General features: G+C 45.3%; 1 protein-coding gene across 1 annotated transcript in view; it reads left to right on the top strand.

The window, feature by feature from the left end:
- LOC139537958 (hormonally up-regulated neu tumor-associated kinase homolog A-like) overlaps nt 1-21557 on the top strand; it is a 56907-nt gene that overhangs the window by 17946 nt on the left and 17404 nt on the right. Inside the window, exons 3-5 of the mRNA XM_071339873.1 lie at nt 2998-3147; nt 14587-14642; nt 18540-18675. Of these exons, the coding sequence (XP_071195974.1) occupies nt 2998-3147; nt 14587-14642; nt 18540-18675 (342 nt within the window). The remainder of the gene's footprint in view (nt 1-2997; nt 3148-14586; nt 14643-18539; nt 18676-21557) is intronic.

Raw genomic sequence — 21557 nt, 5'->3', positions numbered from 1 at the left:
GATGGAGTTGTGTCCTGTCATATGTTATCATCAGTTACTACCTGGTGATGGAGTTGTGTCCTGTCATCTGTTATCATCAGTTATTACCTGGTGATGGAGTTGTGTCCTGTCATCTGTTATCATCAGTTATTACCTGGTGATGGAGTTGTGTCCTGTCATATGTTATCATCAGTTACTACCTGGTGATGGAGTTGTGTACTGTCATCTGTTATCATCAGTTATTACCTGGTGATGGAGTTGTGTCCTGTCATCTGTTATCATCAGTTATTACCTGGTGATGGAGTTATGTCCTGTCATCTGTTATCATCAGTTATTACCTGGTGATGGAGTTGTGTCCTGTTATCATCAGTTATTACCTGGTGATGGAGTTGTGTCCTGTTATCATCAGTTATTACCTGGTGATGGAGTTGTGTCCTGTTATCATCAGTTATTACCTGGTGATGGAGTTGTGTCCTGTTATCATCAGTTATTACCTGGTGATGGAGTTGTGCCCTGTCATCTGTTATCATCAGTTATTACCTGGTAATGGAGTTGTGTCTTGTCATCTGTTATCATCAGTTACTACCTGGTGATGGAGTTGTGTCCTGTTATCATCAGTTATTACCTGGTGATGGAGTTGTGTCCTGTTATCATCAGTTATTACCTGGTGATGGAGTTGTGTCCTGTTATCATCAGTTATTACCTGGTGATGGAGTTGTGTCCTGTTATCATCTGTTATTACCTGGTGATGGAGTTGTGTCCTGTCATCTGTTATCATCAGTTATTACCTGGTGATGGAGTTGTGTCCTGTTATCATCAGTTATTACCGGGTGATGGAGTTGTGTCCTGCCATCTGTTATCATCAGTTACTACCTGGTGATGGAGTTGTGTCCTGTTATCATCAGTTATTACCGGGTGATGGAGTTGTGTCCTGCCATCTGTTATCATCAGTTACTACCTGGTGATGGATTTGTGTCCTGTCATCTGTTATCATCAGTTACTACCTGGTGATGGAGTTGTGTCCTGTCATCTGTTATCATCAGTTATTACCTGGTGATGGAGTTGTGTCCTGTCATCTGTTATCAACAGTTTTTACCTGGTGATGGAGTTGTGTCCTGTTATCATCAGTTATTACCTGGTGATGGAGTTGTGTCCTGTCATCTGTTATCATCAGTTACTACCTGGTGATGGAGTTGTGTCCTGTTATCATCAGTTATTACCTGGTGATGGAGTTGTGTCTTGTCATCTGTTATCATCAGTTATTACCTGGTGATGGAGTTGTGTCCTGTTATTATCAGTTATTACCTGGTGATGGAGTTGTGTCCTGTTATCATCAGTTATTACCTGGTGATGGAGTTGGGTCCTGTTATCATCAGTTATTACTTGGTGATGGAGTTGGGTCCTGTTATCATCAGTTATTACTTGGTGATGGAGTCTATCTGTTATCATCAGTTATTACCTGGTGATGGAGTTGTGTCCTGTCATCTGTTATCAACAGTTTTTACCTGGTGATGGAGTTGTGTCCTGTTATCATCAGTTATTACCTGGTGATGGAGTTGTGTCCTGTCCTGTTATCATCAGTTACTACCTGGTGATGGAGTTGTGTCCTGTTATCATCAGTTATTACCTGGTGATGGAGTTGTGTCTTGTCATCTATTTTCATCAGTTACTACCTGGTGATGGAGTTGTGTCCTGTCATCTGTTATCATCAGTTATTACCTGGTGATGGAGTTATGTCCTGTCATCTGTTATCATCAGTTATTACCTGGTGATGGAGTTGTGTCCTGTCATCTGTTATCATCAGTTATTACCTGGTGATGGAGTTATGTCCTGTCATCTGTTATCATCAGTTATTACCTGGTGATGGAGTTGTGTCCTGTTATTATCAGTTATTACCTGGTGATGGACTTGTGTCCTGTTATCATCAGTTATTACCTGGTGATGGAGTTGGGTCCTGTTATCATCAGTTATTACTTGGTGATGGAGTTGGGTCCTGTTATCATCAGTTATTACTTGGTGATGGAGTCTATCTGTTATCATCAGTTATTACTTGGTGATGGAGTCTATCTGTTATCATCAGTTATTACCTGGTGATGGAGTTGTGTCTTGTCATCTATTTTCATCAGTTACTACCTGGTGATGGAGTTGTGTCCTGTCATCTGTTATCATCAGTTATTACCTGGTGATGGATTTGTGTCCTGTCATCTGTTATAATCAGTTATTACCTGGTGATGGAGTTGTGTCTTGTCATCTATTTTCATCAGTTACTACCTGGTGATGGAGTTGTGTCCTGTCATCTGTTATCATCAGTTATTACCTGGTGATGGAGTTGTGTCCTGTTATCATCAGTTATTACCTGGTGATGGAGTTGTGTCCTGTCATCTGTTATCATCAGTTATTACCTGGTGATGGAGTTGTGTCCTGTTATCATCAGTTATTACCTGGTGATGGAGTTGTGTCTTGTCATCTGTTATCATCAGTTACTACCTGGTGATGGAGTTGTGTCCTGTTATCATCCGTTATTACCGGGTGATGGAGTTGTGTCCTGTTATCATCAGTTATTACCTGGTGATGGAGTTGTGTCCTGTTATCATCAGTTATTACCTGGTGATGGAGTTGTGTCCTGTTATTATCAGTTATTACCTGGTGATGGAGTTGTGTCCTGTTATCATCAGTTATTACCTGGTGATGGAGTTGTGTCCTGTTATCATCAGTTATTACTTGGTGATGGAGTCTATCTGTTACCATCAGTTATTACCTGGTGATGGAGTTGTGTCCTGTTATCATCAGTTATTACCTGGTGATGGAGTTGTGTCCTGTTATTATCAGTTATTACTTGGTGATGGAGTCTATCTGTTACCATCAGTTATTACCTGGTGATGGAGTTGTGTCCTGTTATCATCAGTTATTACTTGGTGATGGAGTCGATCTGTTACCATCAGTTATTACCTGGTGATGGAGTTGTGTCCTGTTATCATCAGTTATTACTTGGTGATGGAGTCTATCTGTTATCATCAGTTATTACCTGGTGATGGAGTTATGTCCTGGAGGAAACCTCATGAACCGGATCTACGATAAGAAGAAGCTGGACGAGAGAGAGACGCAGAAATACGTACGTCAGCTGGTGATGGCTGTGGAACATCTACACAGAGCCGGAGTGGTGCACAGGTGAGAGGGACACACACACACACACACACACACACACACACACACACACACACACACACACACACACACACACACACACACACACAGTCTGAGTGATAAGACTACTCTAATGTAGGGAGGACAGTCTGAGGGATAAGACGACTCTAATGTAGGGAGGACAGTCTGAGGGATAAGACGACTCTAATGTAGGGAGGACAGTCTGAGTGATAAGACTACTCTAATGTAGGGAGGACAGTCTGAGTGATAAGACTACTCTAATGTAGGGAGGACAGTCTGAGGGATAAGACGACTCTAATGTAGGGAGGACAGTCTGAGGGATAAGACGACTCTAATGTAGGGAGGACAGTCTGAGTGATAAGACTACTCTAATGTAGGGAGGACAGTCTGAGTGATAAGACTACTCTAATGTAGGGAGGACAGTCTGAGTGATAAGACTACTCTAATGTAGGGAGGACAGTCTGAGTGATAAGACTACTCTAATGTAGGGAGGACAGTCTGAGTGATAAGACTACTCTAATGTAGGGAGGACAGTCTGAGGGATAAGACTACTCTAATGTAGGGAGGACAGTCTGAGTGATAAGACTACTCTAATGTAGGGAGGACAGTCTGAGGGATAAGACTACTCTAATGTAGGGAGGACAGTCTGAGTGATAAGACTACTCTAATGTAGGGAGGACAGTCTGGGTGATAAGACTACTCTAATGTAGGGAGGACAGTCTGAGTGATAAGACTACTCTAATGTAGGGAGGACAGTCTGAGTGATAAGACTACTCTAATGTAGGGAGGACAGTCTGGGTGATAAGACTACTCTAATGTAGGGAGGACAGTCTGAGTGATAAGACTACTCTAATGTAGGGAGGACAGTCTGAGTGATAAGACTACTCTAATGTAGGGAGGACAGTCTGAGTGATAAGACTACTCTAATGTAGGGAGGACAGTCTGAGGGATAAGACTACTCTAATGTAGGGAGGACAGTCTGAGTGATAAGACTACTCTAATGTAGGGAGGACAGTCTGGGTGATAAGACTACTCTAATGTAGGGAGGACAGTCTGAGTGATAAGACTACTCTAATGTAGGGAGGACAGTCTGAGTGATAAGACTACTCTAATGTAGGGAGGACAGTCTGGGTGATAAGACTACTCTAATGTAGGGAGGACAGTCTGAGTGATAAGACTACTCTAATGTAGGGAGGACAGTCTGAGTGATAAGACTACTCTAATGTAGGGAGGACAGTCTGAGTGATAATACTACTCTAATGTAGGGAGGACAGTCTGAGTGATAAGACTACTCTAATGTAGGGAGGACAGTCTGAGTGATAAGACGACTCTAATGTAGGGAGGACAGTCTGAGTGATAAGACTACTCTAATGTAGGGAGGACAGTCTGAGTGATAATACTACTCTAATGTAGGGAGGACAGTCTGAGTGATAATACTACTCTAATGTAGGGAGGACAGTCTGGGTGATAAGACTACTCTAATGTAGGGAGGACAGTCTGGGTGATAAGACTACTCTAATGTAGAGAGGACAGTCTGGGTGATAAGACTACTCTAATGTAGGGAGGACAGTCTGGGTGATAAGACTACTCTAATGTAGGGAGGACAGTCTGGGTGATAAGACTACTCTAATGTAGGGAGGACAGTCTGAGTGATAAGACTACTCTAATGTAGGGAGGACAGTCTGAGTGATAAGACTACTCTAATGTAGAGAGGACAGTCTGGGTGATAAGACTACTCTAATGTAGGGAGGACAGTCTGGGTGATAAGACTACTCTAATGTAGGGAGGACAGTCTGGGTGATAAGACTACTCTAATGTAGGGAGGACAGTCTGAGTGATAAGACTACTCTAATGTAGGGAGGACAGTCTGAGTGATAAGACTACTCTAATGTAGGGAGGACAGTCTGAGTGATAAGACTACTCTAATGTAGGGAGGACAGTCTGAGTGATAAGACTACTCTAATGTAGGGAGGACAGTCTGAGTGATAAGACTACTCTAATGTAGGGAGGACAGTCTGAGTGATAAGACTACTCTAATGTAGGGAGGACAGTCTGAGTGATAAGACTACTCTAATGTAGGGAGGACAGTCTGGGTGATAAGACGACTCTAATGTAGGGAGGACAGTCTGAGTGATAAGACGACTCTAATATAGGGAGGACAGTCTGAGTGATAAGACTACTCTAATGTAGGGAGGACAGTCTGAGTGATAAGACTACTCTAATGTAGGGAGGACAGTCTGAGGGATAAGACTACTCTAATGTAGGGAGGACAGTCTGAGTGATAAGACTACTCTAATGTAGGGAGGACAGTCTGAGTGATAAGACTACTCTAATGTAGGGAGGACAGTCTGAGTGATAAGACTACTCTAATGTAGGGAGGACAGTCTGAGAGATAAGACTACTCTAATGTAGGGAGGACAGTCTGAGGGATAAGACTACTCTAATGTAGGGAGGACAGTCTGAGTGATAAGACTACTCTAATGTAGGGAGGACAGTCTGAGTGATAAGACTACTCTAATGTAGGGAGGACAGTCTGAGTGATAAGACTACTCTAATGTAGGGAGGACAGTCTGAGTGATAAGACTACTCTAATGTAGGGAGGACAGTCTGAGTGATAAGACTACTCTAATGTAGGGAGGACAGTCTGAGTGATAAGACTACTCTAATGTAGGGAGGACAGTCTGAGTGATAAGACTACTCTAATGTAGGGAGGACAGTCTGAGTGATAAGACTACTCTAATGTAGGGAGGACAGTCTGAGTGATAAGACTACTCTAATGTAGGGAGGACAGTCTGAGTGATAAGACTACTCTAATGTAGGGAGGACAGTCTGAGGGATAAGACTACTCTAATGTAGGGAGGACAGTCTGAGTGATAAGACTACTCTAATGTAGGGAGGACAGTCTGAGTGATAAGACGACTCTAATGTAGGGAGGACAGTCTGAGTGATAAGACTACTCTAATGTAGGGAGGACAGTCTGAGTGATAATACTACTCTAATGTAGGGAGGACAGTCTGAGTGATAATACTACTCTAATGTAGGGAGGACAGTCTGGGTGATAAGACTACTCTAATGTAGGGAGGACAGTCTGGGTGATAAGACTACTCTAATGTAGAGAGGACAGTCTGGGTGATAAGACTACTCTAATGTAGGGAGGACAGTCTGGGTGATAAGACTACTCTAATGTAGGGAGGACAGTCTGGGTGATAAGACTACTCTAATGTAGGGAGGACAGTCTGAGTGATAAGACTACTCTAATGTAGGGAGGACAGTCTGAGTGATAAGACTACTCTAATGTAGAGAGGACAGTCTGGGTGATAAGACTACTCTAATGTAGGGAGGACAGTCTGGGTGATAAGACTACTCTAATGTAGGGAGGACAGTCTGGGTGATAAGACTACTCTAATGTAGGGAGGACAGTCTGAGTGATAAGACTACTCTAATGTAGGGAGGACAGTCTGAGTGATAAGACTACTCTAATGTAGGGAGGACAGTCTGAGTGATAAGACTACTCTAATGTAGGGAGGACAGTCTGAGTGATAAGACTACTCTAATGTAGGGAGGACAGTCTGAGTGATAAGACTACTCTAATGTAGGGAGGACAGTCTGAGTGATAAGACTACTCTAATGTAGGGAGGACAGTCTGAGTGATAAGACTACTCTAATGTAGGGAGGACAGTCTGGGTGATAAGACGACTCTAATGTAGGGAGGACAGTCTGAGTGATAAGACGACTCTAATATAGGGAGGACAGTCTGAGTGATAAGACTACTCTAATGTAGGGAGGACAGTCTGAGTGATAAGACTACTCTAATGTAGGGAGGACAGTCTGAGGGATAAGACTACTCTAATGTAGGGAGGACAGTCTGAGTGATAAGACTACTCTAATGTAGGGAGGACAGTCTGAGTGATAAGACTACTCTAATGTAGGGAGGACAGTCTGAGTGATAAGACTACTCTAATGTAGGGAGGACAGTCTGAGAGATAAGACTACTCTAATGTAGGGAGGACAGTCTGAGGGATAAGACTACTCTAATGTAGGGAGGACAGTCTGAGTGATAAGACTACTCTAATGTAGGGAGGACAGTCTGAGTGATAAGACTACTCTAATGTAGGGAGGACAGTCTGAGTGATAAGACTACTCTAATGTAGGGAGGACAGTCTGAGTGATAAGACTACTCTAATGTAGGGAGGACAGTCTGAGTGATAAGACTACTCTAATGTAGGGAGGACAGTCTGAGTGATAAGACTACTCTAATGTAGGGAGGACAGTCTGAGTGATAAGACTACTCTAATGTAGGGAGGACAGTCTGAGTGATAAGACTACTCTAATGTAGGGAGGACAGTCTGAGTGATAAGACTACTCTAATGTAGGGAGGACAGTCTGAGTGATAAGACTACTCTAATGTAGGGAGGACAGTCTGAGGGATAAGACTACTCTAATGTAGGGAGGACAGTCTGAGTGATAAGACTACTCTAATGTAGGGAGGACAGTCTGAGTGATAAGACTACTCTAATGTAGGGAGGACAGTCTGAGAGATAAGACTACTCTAATGTAGGGAGGACAGTCTGAGGGATAAGACTACTCTAATGTAGGGAGGACAGTCTGAGTGATAAGACTACTCTAATGTAGGGAGGACAGTCTGAGTGATAAGACTACTCTAATGTAGGGAGGACAGTCTGAGTGATAAGACTACTCTAATGTAGGGAGGACAGTCTGAGTGATAAGACTACTCTAATGTAGGGAGGACAGTCTGAGTGATAAGACTACTCTAATGTAGGGAGGACAGTCTGAGTGATAAGACTACTCTAATGTAGGGAGGACAGTCTGAGGGATAAGACTACTCTAATGTAGGGAGGACAGTCTGAGAGATAAGACCACACTAATGTAGGGAGGACAGTCTGAGTGATAAGACTACTCTAATGTAGGGAGGACAGTCTGAGGGATAAGACTACTCTAATGTAGAGAGGACAGTCTGAGTGATAAGACTACTCTAATGTAGGGAGGACAGTCTGAGTGATAAGACTACTCTAATGTAGGGAGGACAGTCTGAGTGATAAGACTACTCTAATGTAGGGAGGACAGTCTGAGGGATAAGACTACTCTAATGTAGGGAGGACAGTCTGAGTGATAAGACTACTCTAATGTAGGGAGGACAGTCTGAGGGATAAGACTACTCTAATGTAGGGAGGACAGTCTGAGTGATAAGACTACTCTAATGTAGGGAGGACAGTCTGAGTGATAAGACTACTCTAATGTAGGGAGGACAGTCTGAGTGATAAGACTACTCTAATGTAGGGAGGACAGTCTGAGTGATAAGACTACTCTAATGTAGGGAGGACAGTCTGAGTGATAAGACTACTCTAATGTAGGGAGGACAGTCTGAGTGATAAGACTACTCTAATGTAGGGAGGACAGTCTGAGTGATAAGACTACTCTAATGTAGGGAGGACAGTCTGAGTGATAAGACTACTCTAATGTAGGGAGGACAGTCTGAGGGATAAGACTACTCTAATGTAGGGAGGACAGTCTGAGTGATAAGACTACTCTAATGTAGGGAGGACAGTCTGAGTGATAAGACTACTCTAATGTAGGGAGGACAGTCTGAGTGATAAGACTACTCTAATGTAGGGAGGACAGTCTGAGAGATAAGACTACTCTAATGTAGGGAGGACAGTCTGAGGGATAAGACTACTCTAATGTAGGGAGGACAGTCTGAGTGATAAGACTACTCTAATGTAGGGAGGACAGTCTGAGTGATAAGACTACTCTAATGTAGGGAGGACAGTCTGAGTGATAAGACTACTCTAATGTAGGGAGGACAGTCTGAGTGATAAGACTACTCTAATGTAGGGAGGACAGTCTGAGTGATAAGACTACTCTAATGTAGGGAGGACAGTCTGAGTGATAAGACTACTCTAATGTAGGGAGGACAGTCTGAGGGATAAGACTACTCTAATGTAGGGAGGACAGTCTGAGAGATAAGACCACACTAATGTAGGGAGGACAGTCTGAGTGATAAGACTACTCTAATGTAGGGAGGACAGTCTGAGGGATAAGACTACTCTAATGTAGAGAGGACAGTCTGAGTGATAAGACTACTCTAATGTAGGGAGGACAGTCTGAGTGATAAGACTACTCTAATGTAGGGAGGACAGTCTGAGTGATAAGACTACTCTAATGTAGGGAGGACAGTCTGAGGGATAAGACTACTCTAATGTAGGGAGGACAGTCTGAGGGATAAGACTACTCTAATGTAGGGAGGACAGTCTGAGTGATAAGACTACTCTAATGTAGGGAGGACAGTCTGAGTGATAAGACTACTCTAATGTAGGGAGGACAGTCTGAGTGATAAGACTAATCTAATGTAGGGAGGACAGTCTGAGTGATAAGACTACTCTAATGTAGGGAGGACAGTCTGAGTGATAAGACTACTCTAATGTAGGGAGGACAGTCTGAGGGATAAGACTACTCTAATGTAGGGAGGACAGTCTGAGAGATAAGACCACACTAATGTAGGGAGGACAGTCTGAGTGATAAGACTACTCTAATGTAGGGAGGACAGTCTGAGGGATAAGACTACTCTAATGTAGAGAGGACAGTCTGAGTGATAAGACTACTCTAATGTAGGGAGGACAGTCTGAGTGATAAGACTACTCTAATGTAGGGAGGACAGTCTGAGTGATAAGACTACTCTAATGTAGGGAGGACAGTCTGAGGGATAAGACTACTCTAATGTAGGGAGGACAGTCTGAGGGATAAGACTACTCTAATGTAGGGAGGACAGTCTGAGTGATAAGACTACTCTAATGTAGGGAGGACAGTCTGAGGGATAAGACGACTCTAATGTAGGGAGGACAGTCTGAGGGATAAGACTACTCTAATGTAGGGAGGACAGTCTGAGTGATAAGACTACTCTAATGTAGGGAGGACAGTCTGAGTGATAAGACTACTCTAATGTAGGGAGGACAGTCTGAGGGATAAGACTACTCTAATGTAGGGAGGACAGTCTGGGTGATAAGACTACTCTAATGTAGGGAGGACAGTCTGAGGGATAAGACTACTCTAATGTAGGGAGGACAGTCTGAGTGATAAGACTACTCTAATGTAGGGAGGACAGTCTGAGTGATAAGACTACTCTAATGTAGAGAGGACAGTCTGAGAGATAAGACTACTCTAATGTAGGGAGGACAGTCTGAGTGATAAGACTACTCTAATGTAGGGAGGACAGTCTGAGTGATAAGACGACTCTAATGTAGGGAGGACAGTCTGAGTGATAAGACTACTCTAATGTAGGGAGGACAGTCTGAGGGATAAGACTACTCTAATGTAGGGAGGACAGTCTGGTTGATAAGACTACTCTAATGTAGGGAGGACAGTCTGAGTGATAAGACTACTCTAATGTAGGGAGGACAGTCTGAGTGATAAGACGACTCTAATGTAGGGAGGACAGTCTGAGTGATAAGACTACTCTAATGTAGGGAGGACAGTCTGAGGGATAAGACTACTCTAATGTAGGGAGGACAGTCTGAGTGATAAGACTACTCTAATGTAGGGAGGACAGTCTGGGTGATAAGACTACTCTAATGTAGGGAGGACAGTCTGAGTGATAAGACTACTCTAATGTAGGGAGGACAGTCTGAGAGATAAGACTACTCTAATGTAGGGAGGACAGTCTGAGGGATAAGACTACTCTAATGTAGGGAGGACAGTCTGAGTGATAAGACTACTCTAATGTAGGGAGGACAGTCTGAGTGATAAGACTACTCTAATGTAGGGAGGACAGTCTGAGTGATAAGACTACTCTAATGTAGGGAGGACAGTCTGAGTGATAAGACTACTCTAATGTAGGGAGGACAGTCTGAGTGATAAGACTACTCTAATGTAGGGAGGACAGTCTGAGTGATAAGACTACTCTAATGTAGGGAGGACAGTCTGAGTGATAAGACTACTCTAATGTAGGGAGGACAGTCTGAGTGATAAGACTACTCTAATGTAGGGAGGACAGTCTGAGTGATAAGACTACTCTAATGTAGGGAGGACAGTCTGAGTGATAAGACTACTCTAATGTAGGGAGGACAGTCTGAGGGATAAGACTACTCTAATGTAGGGAGGACAGTCTGAGTGATAAGACTACTCTAATGTAGGGAGGACAGTCTGAGTGATAAGACTACTCTAATGTAGGGAGGACAGTCTGAGAGATAAGACTACTCTAATGTAGGGAGGACAGTCTGAGGGATAAGACTACTCTAATGTAGGGAGGACAGTCTGAGTGATAAGACTACTCTAATGTAGGGAGGACAGTCTGAGTGATAAGACTACTCTAATGTAGGGAGGACAGTCTGAGTGATAAGACTACTCTAATGTAGGGAGGACAGTCTGAGTGATAAGACTACTCTAATGTAGGGAGGACAGTCTGAGTGATAAGACTACTCTAATGTAGGGAGGACAGTCTGAGTGATAAGACTACTCTAATGTAGGGAGGACAGTCTGAGGGATAAGACTACTCTAATGTAGGGAGGACAGTCTGAGAGATAAGACCACACTAATGTAGGGAGGACAGTCTGAGTGATAAGACTACTCTAATGTAGGGAGGACAGTCTGAGGGATAAGACTACTCTAATGTAGAGAGGACAGTCTGAGTGATAAGACTACTCTAATGTAGGGAGGACAGTCTGAGTGATAAGACTACTCTAATGTAGGGAGGACAGTCTGAGTGATAAGACTACTCTAATGTAGGGAGGACAGTCTGAGGGATAAGACTACTCTAATGTAGGGAGGACAGTCTGAGTGATAAGACTACTCTAATGTAGGGAGGACAGTCTGAGGGATAAGACTACTCTAATGTAGGGAGGACAGTCTGAGTGATAAGACTACTCTAATGTAGGGAGGACAGTCTGAGTGATAAGACTACTCTAATGTAGGGAGGACAGTCTGAGTGATAAGACTACTCTAATGTAGGGAGGACAGTCTGAGTGATAAGACTACTCTAATGTAGGGAGGACAGTCTGAGTGATAAGACTACTCTAATGTAGGGAGGACAGTCTGAGTGATAAGACTACTCTAATGTAGGGAGGACAGTCTGAGTGATAAGACTACTCTAATGTAGGGAGGACAGTCTGAGTGATAAGACTACTCTAATGTAGGGAGGACAGTCTGAGGGATAAGACTACTCTAATGTAGGGAGGACAGTCTGAGTGATAAGACTACTCTAATGTAGGGAGGACAGTCTGAGTGATAAGACTACTCTAATGTAGGGAGGACAGTCTGAGTGATAAGACTACTCTAATGTAGGGAGGACAGTCTGAGAGATAAGACTACTCTAATGTAGGGAGGACAGTCTGAGGGATAAGACTACTCTAATGTAGGGAGGACAGTCTGAGTGATAAGACTACTCTAATGTAGGGAGGACAGTCTGAGTGATAAGACTACTCTAATGTAGGGAGGACAGTCTGAGTGATAAGACTACTCTAATGTAGGGAGGACAGTCTGAGTGATAAGACTACTCTAATGTAGGGAGGACAGTCTGAGTGATAAGACTACTCTAATGTAGGGAGGACAGTCTGAGTGATAAGACTACTCTAATGTAGGGAGGACAGTCTAAGGGATAAGACTACTCTAATGTAGGGAGGACAGTCTGAGAGATAAGACCACACTAATGTAGGGAGGACAGTCTGAGTGATAAGACTACTCTAATGTAGGGAGGACAGTCTGAGGGATAAGACTACTCTAATGTAGAGAGGACAGTCTGAGTGATAAGACTACTCTAATGTAGGGAGGACAGTCTGAGTGATAAGACTACTCTAATGTAGGGAGGACAGTCTGAGTGATAAGACTACTCTAATGTAGGGAGGACAGTCTGAGGGATAAGACTACTCTAATGTAGGGAGGACAGTCTGAGGGATAAGACTACTCTAATGTAGGGAGGACAGTCTGAGTGATAAGACTACTCTAATGTAGGGAGGACAGTCTGAGTGATAAGACTACTCTAATGTAGGGAGGACAGTCTGAGTGATAAGACTAATCTAATGTAGGGAGGACAGTCTGAGTGATAAGACTACTCTAATGTAGGGAGGACAGTCTGAGTGATAAGACTACTCTAATGTAGGGAGGACAGTCTGAGGGATAAGACTACTCTAATGTAGGGAGGACAGTCTGAGAGATAAGACCACACTAATGTAGGGAGGACAGTCTGAGTGATAAGACTACTCTAATGTAGGGAGGACAGTCTGAGGGATAAGACTACTCTAATGTAGAGAGGACAGTCTGAGTGATAAGACTACTCTAATGTAGGGAGGACAGTCTGAGTGATAAGACTACTCTAATGTAGGGAGGACAGTCTGAGTGATAAGACTACTCTAATGTAGGGAGGACAGTCTGAGGGATAAGACTACTCTAATGTAGGGAGGACAGTCTGAGGGATAAGACTACTCTAATGTAGGGAGGACAGTCTGAGTGATAAGACTACTCTAATGTAGGGAGGACAGTCTGAGGGATAAGACGACTCTAATGTAGGGAGGACAGTCTGAGGGATAAGACTACTCTAATGTAGGGAGGACAGTCTGAGTGATAAGACTACTCTAATGTAGGGAGGACAGTCTGAGTGATAAGACTACTCTAATGTAGGGAGGACAGTCTGAGGGATAAGACTACTCTAATGTAGGGAGGACAGTCTGGGTGATAAGACTACTCTAATGTAGGGAGGACAGTCTGAGGGATAATACTACTCTAATGTAGGGAGGACAGTCTGAGTGATAAGACTACTCTAATGTAGGGAGGACAGTCTGAGTGATAAGACTACTCTAATGTAGAGAGGACAGTCTGAGAGATAAGACTACTCTAATGTAGGGAGGACAGTCTGAGTGATAAGACTACTCTAATGTAGGGAGGACAGTCTGAGTGATAAGACTACTCTAATGTAGGGAGGACAGTCTGAGTGATAAGACGACTCTAATGTAGGGAGGACAGTCTGAGTGATAAGACTACTCTAATGTAGGGAGGACAGTCTGAGGGATAAGACTACTCTAATGTAGGGAGGACAGTCTGGGTGATAAGACTACTCTAATGTAGGGAGGACAGTCTGAGTGATAAGACTACTCTAATGTAGGGAGGACAGTCTGAGTGATAAGACGACTCTAATGTAGGGAGGACAGTCTGAGTGATAAGACTACTCTAATGTAGGGAGGACAGTCTGAGGGATAAGACTACTCTAATGTAGGGAGGACAGTCTGAGTGATAAGACTACTCTAATGTAGGGAGGACAGTCTGGGTGATAAGACTACTCTAATGTAGGGAGGACAGTCTGAGTGATAAGACTACTCTAATGTAGGGAGGACAGTCTGAGAGATAAGACTACTCTAATGTAGAGTGTGTGGTGACTGTGGTAATAAGGTGGTCCTATTTGTTGTGTTCTGTGTTGACCTCTATGTGTCTGTCTCACAGGGACCTGAAAATTGAAAACCTGCTCTTGGATGAACAGGAACACATCAAGCTCATAGGTACAACTGTTTACTGACCCAACCCTGTCTCTCTGTGTTAACCAACCTGTCTCTCTGTTTACTGACCCAACCCTGTCTCTGTGTTAACCAACCCTGTCTCTCTGTTTACTGACCCAACCCTGTCTCTCTGTGTTAACCAACCCTGTCTCTCTGTGTTAACCAACCCTGTCTCTCTGTTTACTGACCCAACCCTGTCTCTGTGTTAACCAACCCTGTGTCTCTGTTTACTGACCCAACCCTGTCTCTCTGTGTTAACCAACCCTGTCTCTCTGTGTTAACCAACTCTCTCTCTGTGTTAACCAGCCCTGTCTATATGTGTTAACCAACCCTCTCTCTCTGTGTTAACCAACCCTGTCTCTCTGTGTTAACCAACCCTGTCTCTCTGTTTACTGACCCAACCCTGTCTCTCTGTGTTAACCAACCCTGTCTCTCTGTGTTAACCAACCCTGTCTCTCTGTGTTAACCAACCATGTCTCTCTGTGTTAACCAACCCTGTCTCTCTGTTTACTGACCCAACCCTGTCTCTCTGTGTTAACCAACCCTGTCTCTCTGTTTAATGACCCAACCCTGTCTCTCTGTGTTAACCAACCCTGTCTCTCTGTTTAATGACCCAACCCTGTCTCTCTGTGTTAACCAACCCTGTCTCTCTGTGTTAACCAACCCTGTCTCTCTGGTGCCCCCAGTAGCTGGGTCAGTCAGAACCTCTCGTCCCCCCAGTAGCTGGGTCAGACAGAACATCTGGTGCCCCCAGTAGCTGGGTCAGACAGAACCTCTGGTGCCCCCAGTAGCTGGGTCAGACAGAACCTCTGGTGCATCCAGTAGCTGGGTCAGACAGAACCTCTGGTGCCCCCAGTAGCTGGGTCAGACAGAACCTCTGGTGCCCCCAGTAGCTGGGTGAGACAGAACCTCTGGTACCTCCAGTAGCTGGGTCAGACAGAACCTCTGGTGCATCCAGTAGCTGGGTCAGACAGAACCTCTGGTGCCCCCAGTAGCTGGGTCAGACAGAACCTCTGGTGCCCCCAGTAGCTGGGTCAGACAGAACCTCTGGTGCCCCCAGTAGCTGGGTCAGACAGAACCTCTGGTTCCCCCAGTAGCTGGGTCAGACAGAACCTCTGGTGCCTCCAGTAGCTGGGTCAGACAGAACCTCTGGTTCCCCCCAGTAGCTGGGTCAGACAGAACCTCTGGTACCTCCAGTAGCTGGGTCAGACAGAACCTCTGGTGCCTCCAGTAGCTGGGTCAGACAGAACCTCTGGTGCCCCCAGTAGCTGGGTCAGACAGAACCTCTGGTGCCTCCAGTAGCTGGGTCAGACAGAACCTCTGGTTCCCCCCAGTAGCTGGGTCAGACAGAACCTCTGGTGCCCCCAGTAGCTGGGTCAGACAGAACCTCTGGTGCCTCCAGTAGCTGGGTCAGACAGAACCTCTGGTGCCTCCAGTAGCTGGGTCAGACAGAACCTCTGGTGCCTCCAGTAGCTGGGTCAGACAGAACCTCTGGTGCCCCCAGTAGCTGGGTCAGACAGAACCTCTGGTGCCCCCAGTAGCTGGGTCAGACAGAACCTCTGGTGCCCCCAGTAGCTGGGTCAGACAGAACATCTGGTGCCCCCAGTAGCTGGGTCAGACAGAACCTCTGGTGCCCCCAGTAGCTGGGTCAGACAGAACCTCTGGTGCCCCCAGTAGCTGGGTCAGACAGAACCTCTGGTGCCTCCAGTAGCTGGGTCAGACAGAACCTCTGGTGCCCCCAGTAGCTGGGTCAGACAGAACCTCTGGTTCCCCCAGTAGCTGGGTCAGACAGAACCTCTGGTGCCCCCAGTAGCTGGGTCAGACAGAACCTCTGGTGCCTCCAGTAGCTGGGTCAGACAGAACCTCTGGTGCCCCCAGTAGCTGGGTCAGACAGAACCTCTGGTGCCTCCAGTAGCTGGGTCAGACAGAACCTCTGGTGCCCCCAGTAGCTGGGTCAGACAGAACCTCTGGTGCCCCCAGTAGCTGGGTCAGACAGAACCTCTGGAGCCCCCAGTAGCTGGGTCAGACAGAACCTCTGGTGCCCCCAGTAGCTGGGTCAGACAGAACCTCTGGTGCCTCCAGTAGCTGGGTCAGACAGAACCTCTGGTGCCCCCAGTAGCTGGGTCAGACAGAACCTCTGGTGCCCCCAGTAGCTGGGTCAGACAGAACCTCTGGTGCCCCCAGTAGCTGGGTCAGACAGAACCTCTGGTGCCTCCAGTAGCTGGGTCAGACAGAACCTCTGGTGCCCCCAGTAGCTGGGTCAGTCAGAACCTCTCGTCCCCCCAGTAGCTGGGTCAGACAGAACCTCTGGTGCCTCCAGTAGCTGGGTCAGTCAGAACCTCTCGTCCCCCCAGTAGCTGGGTCAGACAGAACCTCTGGTGCCTCCAGTAGCTGGGTCAGACAGAACCTCTGGTGCCCCCAGTAGCTGGGTCAGACAGAACCTCTGGTGCCTCCAGTTACACAACACATTATTTACCGTTCATGTTTATTGGTTACAACAAAATCTAAAACAAACTGCAAACGCCTCCAACAAGTTTGTAGAGTCACAAGCTTCATGTAATCACTGCATGTTAGGAACAGGGGACCAAATCCTGAACTTTTGACTACTTTAATACAGTAGTGTTATGACACCTTCAGATGGGGGATCTACATGCTTTCATTCCTCAACGGTAAAACACATATGTATTTTTTTTATTTAATACATTTTTTTTTTTAAATGTAACCTTTATTTAACTAGGCAAACCAGTTAAGAACTCATTCTCAACGTCCTACCCCCCCGGGCCAAATCCGGACGACGTTGGGCCAATTGTGCGCCGCTTTATGGGAATTCCAATCATGACCAGATGTGATTCAGCCTGGATTCGAACCAGGGACTGTAGTGACGCCTCTTGCACTGAGATGACTTGCCTAGCTAAATAAAGGTAAAAAGTATAGAGCCAAATTAAACGTTTTAGCTTCGCTGTCCAAATAAATACGTAGAGGAGTGTACATTATAACGCATATATTTAACTGTATTTAACCAATAAGGCCAGAGGGGGTGTGGTATATTTAACCAATAAGGCCAGAGGGGGTGTGGTATATTTAACCAATAAGGTCTGATGGGGTGTGGTATATGGCCAATATACCGCGGCTAAGGGCTGTTCTTAGCACGACAAAACGCGGAGTGCCTGGACACAACCCTTCGCCGTGCATTATTGCTGTTATAAACTGGTTACCCACATAATTACAGCAGTAAACATGTATGTTTTGTCATACCCATGGTATACTGTGTGATATACCATGGCTGTCAGCCAATCAGCATTCAGGGCTCAAAACAGCCAGTTTATAATATACATTATAAAACCAAACAGCTCATTAATAACAGATAATATATATTATAAAACCAAACAGCTCATTATTAACAGATAATATACATTATTAACAGATAATATACATTATAAAACCAAACAGCTCATTAATAACAGATAATATATATTATAAAACCAAACGGATCATTAATAAAAGATAATATACATTATAAAACCAAACGGCTCATCAATAACAGATAATATATATTATAAAACCAAACAGCTCATTAATAACAGATAATATACATTATAAAACCAAACGGCTCATCAATAACAGATAATATATATTATAAAACCAAACGGATCATTATTAACAGATAATCTACACAACTGTTCAAAAGTTTGGGGTCGCTTAGAAATGTCCTTGTTTTGTTTTTGAAAGGATGTCGGGACAGGGAGGAGGGTGTGTGTGTGTGTGTGTGGGGGGGGGGGGGGGGGGGGGGTGACACACACCCTCCTCTCTTTCTAACTAGTTATGTCTTTATGTTGTTACTATCTCTCCCTCTTTCAAAAAAACCTCAATGACATTCAGAACCTGTCTCCTCCCCTGTAGATTTTGGTCTCAGTAACTGTGCAGGGATCCTGGGTTATTCAGACCCGTTCAGTACGCAGTGCGGGAGTCCAGCCTACGCTGCTCCAGAACTACTGTCCCGCAAGAAGTACGGACCCAAGGTGGACGTCTGGTCCATGTGAGTACACAAACCATACAACTGACAGGTTTTATACACAAACCATACAACTGACAGGTTTTATACACAAACCATACAACTGACAGGTTTTATACACAACAATTTACAATGAAGACGTTTCATGTCTACAGTTTACAACGAACACGTTTTGTGTCTACAGTTTACAACGAACACGTTTTGTGTCTACCGTTTACAACGAACACGTTTCATGTCTACAGTTTACAACAAACACGTTTCATGTCTACAGTTTACAACGAACACGTTTTGTGTCAACCGTTTACAACAAACACGTTTCATGTCTACAGTTTACAACGAACACGTTTTGTGTCAACCGTTTACAACGAACACGTTTCATGTCTACAGTTTACAACAAACACGTTTCATGTCTACAGTTTACAACTGTAGACAGAAGCTAGAGTGGAAACCGGTCGCATTCCGCTTCGCTCCTCAGGTAGTATCACATTTTCACATTCTCATTTCATTTCATTACAGTACAACGGTTTGATTTGTTTAATCTTAGCTAGCTACTTAGCCGTCTTTGTATCAAAGATAATTGCGTAGCTAGCCAGCTATTCTTCGTTCTTTTAACGTAACTTTTAACGTAACGTAGTCAACACTGCTACCTAGCCAGCTAGCCACCGAACAGCAACACTGTAGTAACTATTACATTCAACGGAACGACTCGATTAGTGTAGTGTTAGCTAGCTACATAGTTGTCTTTGCTGTCTTTGTTTCTAAGATAACTGCGTAGTTTAGACTAATTCGGTTAGCTAGCCAGCTATTTTTCGTCCTTTTAACGTAACGTAACGTAGTCAACACTGCTCGCTAGCCAGCTAGCCACCGAATAGCAACACTGTAGAAACTATTACATTCAACGGATCAACGGAACGATTGATTAGTGTAGTGTTAGCTAGCTACATAGTTGTCTTTGCTGTCCTTGTATCTAAGACAATTGTGTAGTTTATACTAATTAACGAGCCAGTTACCGAGGTTACATAGCTAGCTACCGAGGTTACCTAGCCAGCGACACTCTCAAACAAAGTCAACAACGCAGCCACTGCTAGCTAGCCCACTTCCGCAGTACTGTATCATTTTAATAATTTTGGTCAAGAAGATTTCTGCAACGCAAGCTTAACTTTCTGAACATTCGAGACGTGTAGTTCAATTGTCATTCCAATCTCCTTTGCATTAGCGTAGCCTCTTCTGTAGCCTGTCAACTATGTGTCTGTCTATCCCTGTTCTCTCCTCTCTGCACAGACCATACAAACGCTTCACACCGCGTGGCCGCGGCCACCCTAACCTGGTGGTCCCAGCGCGCACCACCCACGTGGAGTCCCAGGTCTCCGGCAGCCTCTGGAACTGCCGATCTGCGGCCAACAAGGCAGAGTTCATCTCAGCCTATGCTTCCCTCCAGTCCCTCGACTTCTTGGCACTGACGGAAACATGGATCACCACAGATAACACTGCTACTCCTACTGCTCTCTCCTCGTCTGCCCACGTGTTCTCGCACACCCCGAGAGCTTCTGGTCAGCGGGGTGGCGGCACCGGGATCCTCATCTCTCCCAAGTGGTCTTTCTCCCTTTCTCCCCTTACCCATCTGTCTATCGCCTCCTTTGAATTCCATGCTGTCACAGTTACCAGCCCTTTCAAGCTTAACATCCTTATCATTTATCGCCCTCCAGGTTCCCTTGGAGAGTTCATCAATGAGCTTGATGCCCTGATAAGCTCCTTTCCTGAGGACGGCTCACCTCTCACAGTTCTGGGTGACTTTAACCTCCCCACGTCTACCTTTGACTCATTCCTCTCTGCCTCCTTCTTTCCACTCCTCTCCTCTTTTGACCTCACCCTCTCACCTTCCCCCCCTACTCACAAGGCAGGCAATACGCTTGACCTCATCTTTACTAGATGCTGTTCTTCCACTAACCTCATTGCAACTCCCCTCCAAGTCTCCGACCACTACCTTGTATCCTTTTCCCTCTCGCTCTCATCCATCACTTCCCACACTGCCCCTACTCGGATGGTATCGCGCCGTCCCAACCTTCGCTCTCTCTCCCCCGCTACTCTCTCCTCTTCCATCCTATCATCTCTTCCCTCTGCTCAAACCTTCTCCAACCTATCTCCTGATTCTGCCTCCTCAACCCTCCTCTCCTCCCTTTCTGCATCCTTTGACTCTCTATGTCCCCTATCCTCCAGGCCGGCTCGGTCCTCCCCTCCTGCTCCGTGGCTCGACGACTCATTGCGAGCTCACAGAACAGGGCTCCGGGCAGCCGAGCGGAAATGGAGGAAAACTCGCCTCCCTGCGGACCTGGCATCCTTTCACTCCCTCCTCTCTACATTTTCCTCTTCTGTCTCTGCTGCTAAAGCCACTTTCTACCACTCTAAATTCCAAGCATCTGCCTCTAACCCTAGGAAGCTCTTTGCCACCTTCTCCTCCCTCCTGAATCCTCCTCCCCCTCCTCCCCCCTCCTCCCTCTCTGCAGATGACTTCGTCAACCATTTTGAAAAGAAGGTCGACGACATCCGATCCTCGTTTGCTAAGTCAAACGACACCGCTGGTTCTGCTCACACTGCCCTACCCTGTGCTCTGACCTCTTTCTCCCCTCTCTCTCCAGATGAAATCTCGCGTCTTGTGACGGCCGGCCGCCCAACAACCTGCCCGCTTGACCCTATCCCCTCCTCTCTTCTCCAGACCATTTCCGGAGACCTTCTCCCTTACCTCACCTCGCTCATCAACTCATCCTTGACCGCTGGCTACGTCCCTTCCGTCTTCAAGAGAGCGAGAGTTGCACCCCTGCTGAAAAAACCTACACTCGATCCCTCCGATGTCAACAACTACAGACCAGTATCCCTTCTTTCTTTTCTCTCCAAAACTCTCGAACGTG

This window comes from Salvelinus alpinus, chromosome 13 (genome assembly GCF_045679555.1).
Source record: "Salvelinus alpinus chromosome 13, SLU_Salpinus.1, whole genome shotgun sequence".
Taxonomy (NCBI): domain Eukaryota; kingdom Metazoa; phylum Chordata; class Actinopteri; order Salmoniformes; family Salmonidae; genus Salvelinus; species Salvelinus alpinus.
Note: the sequence above shows the minus strand (reverse complement) of the source record. Positions and strands in the feature narration are given on the sequence as shown.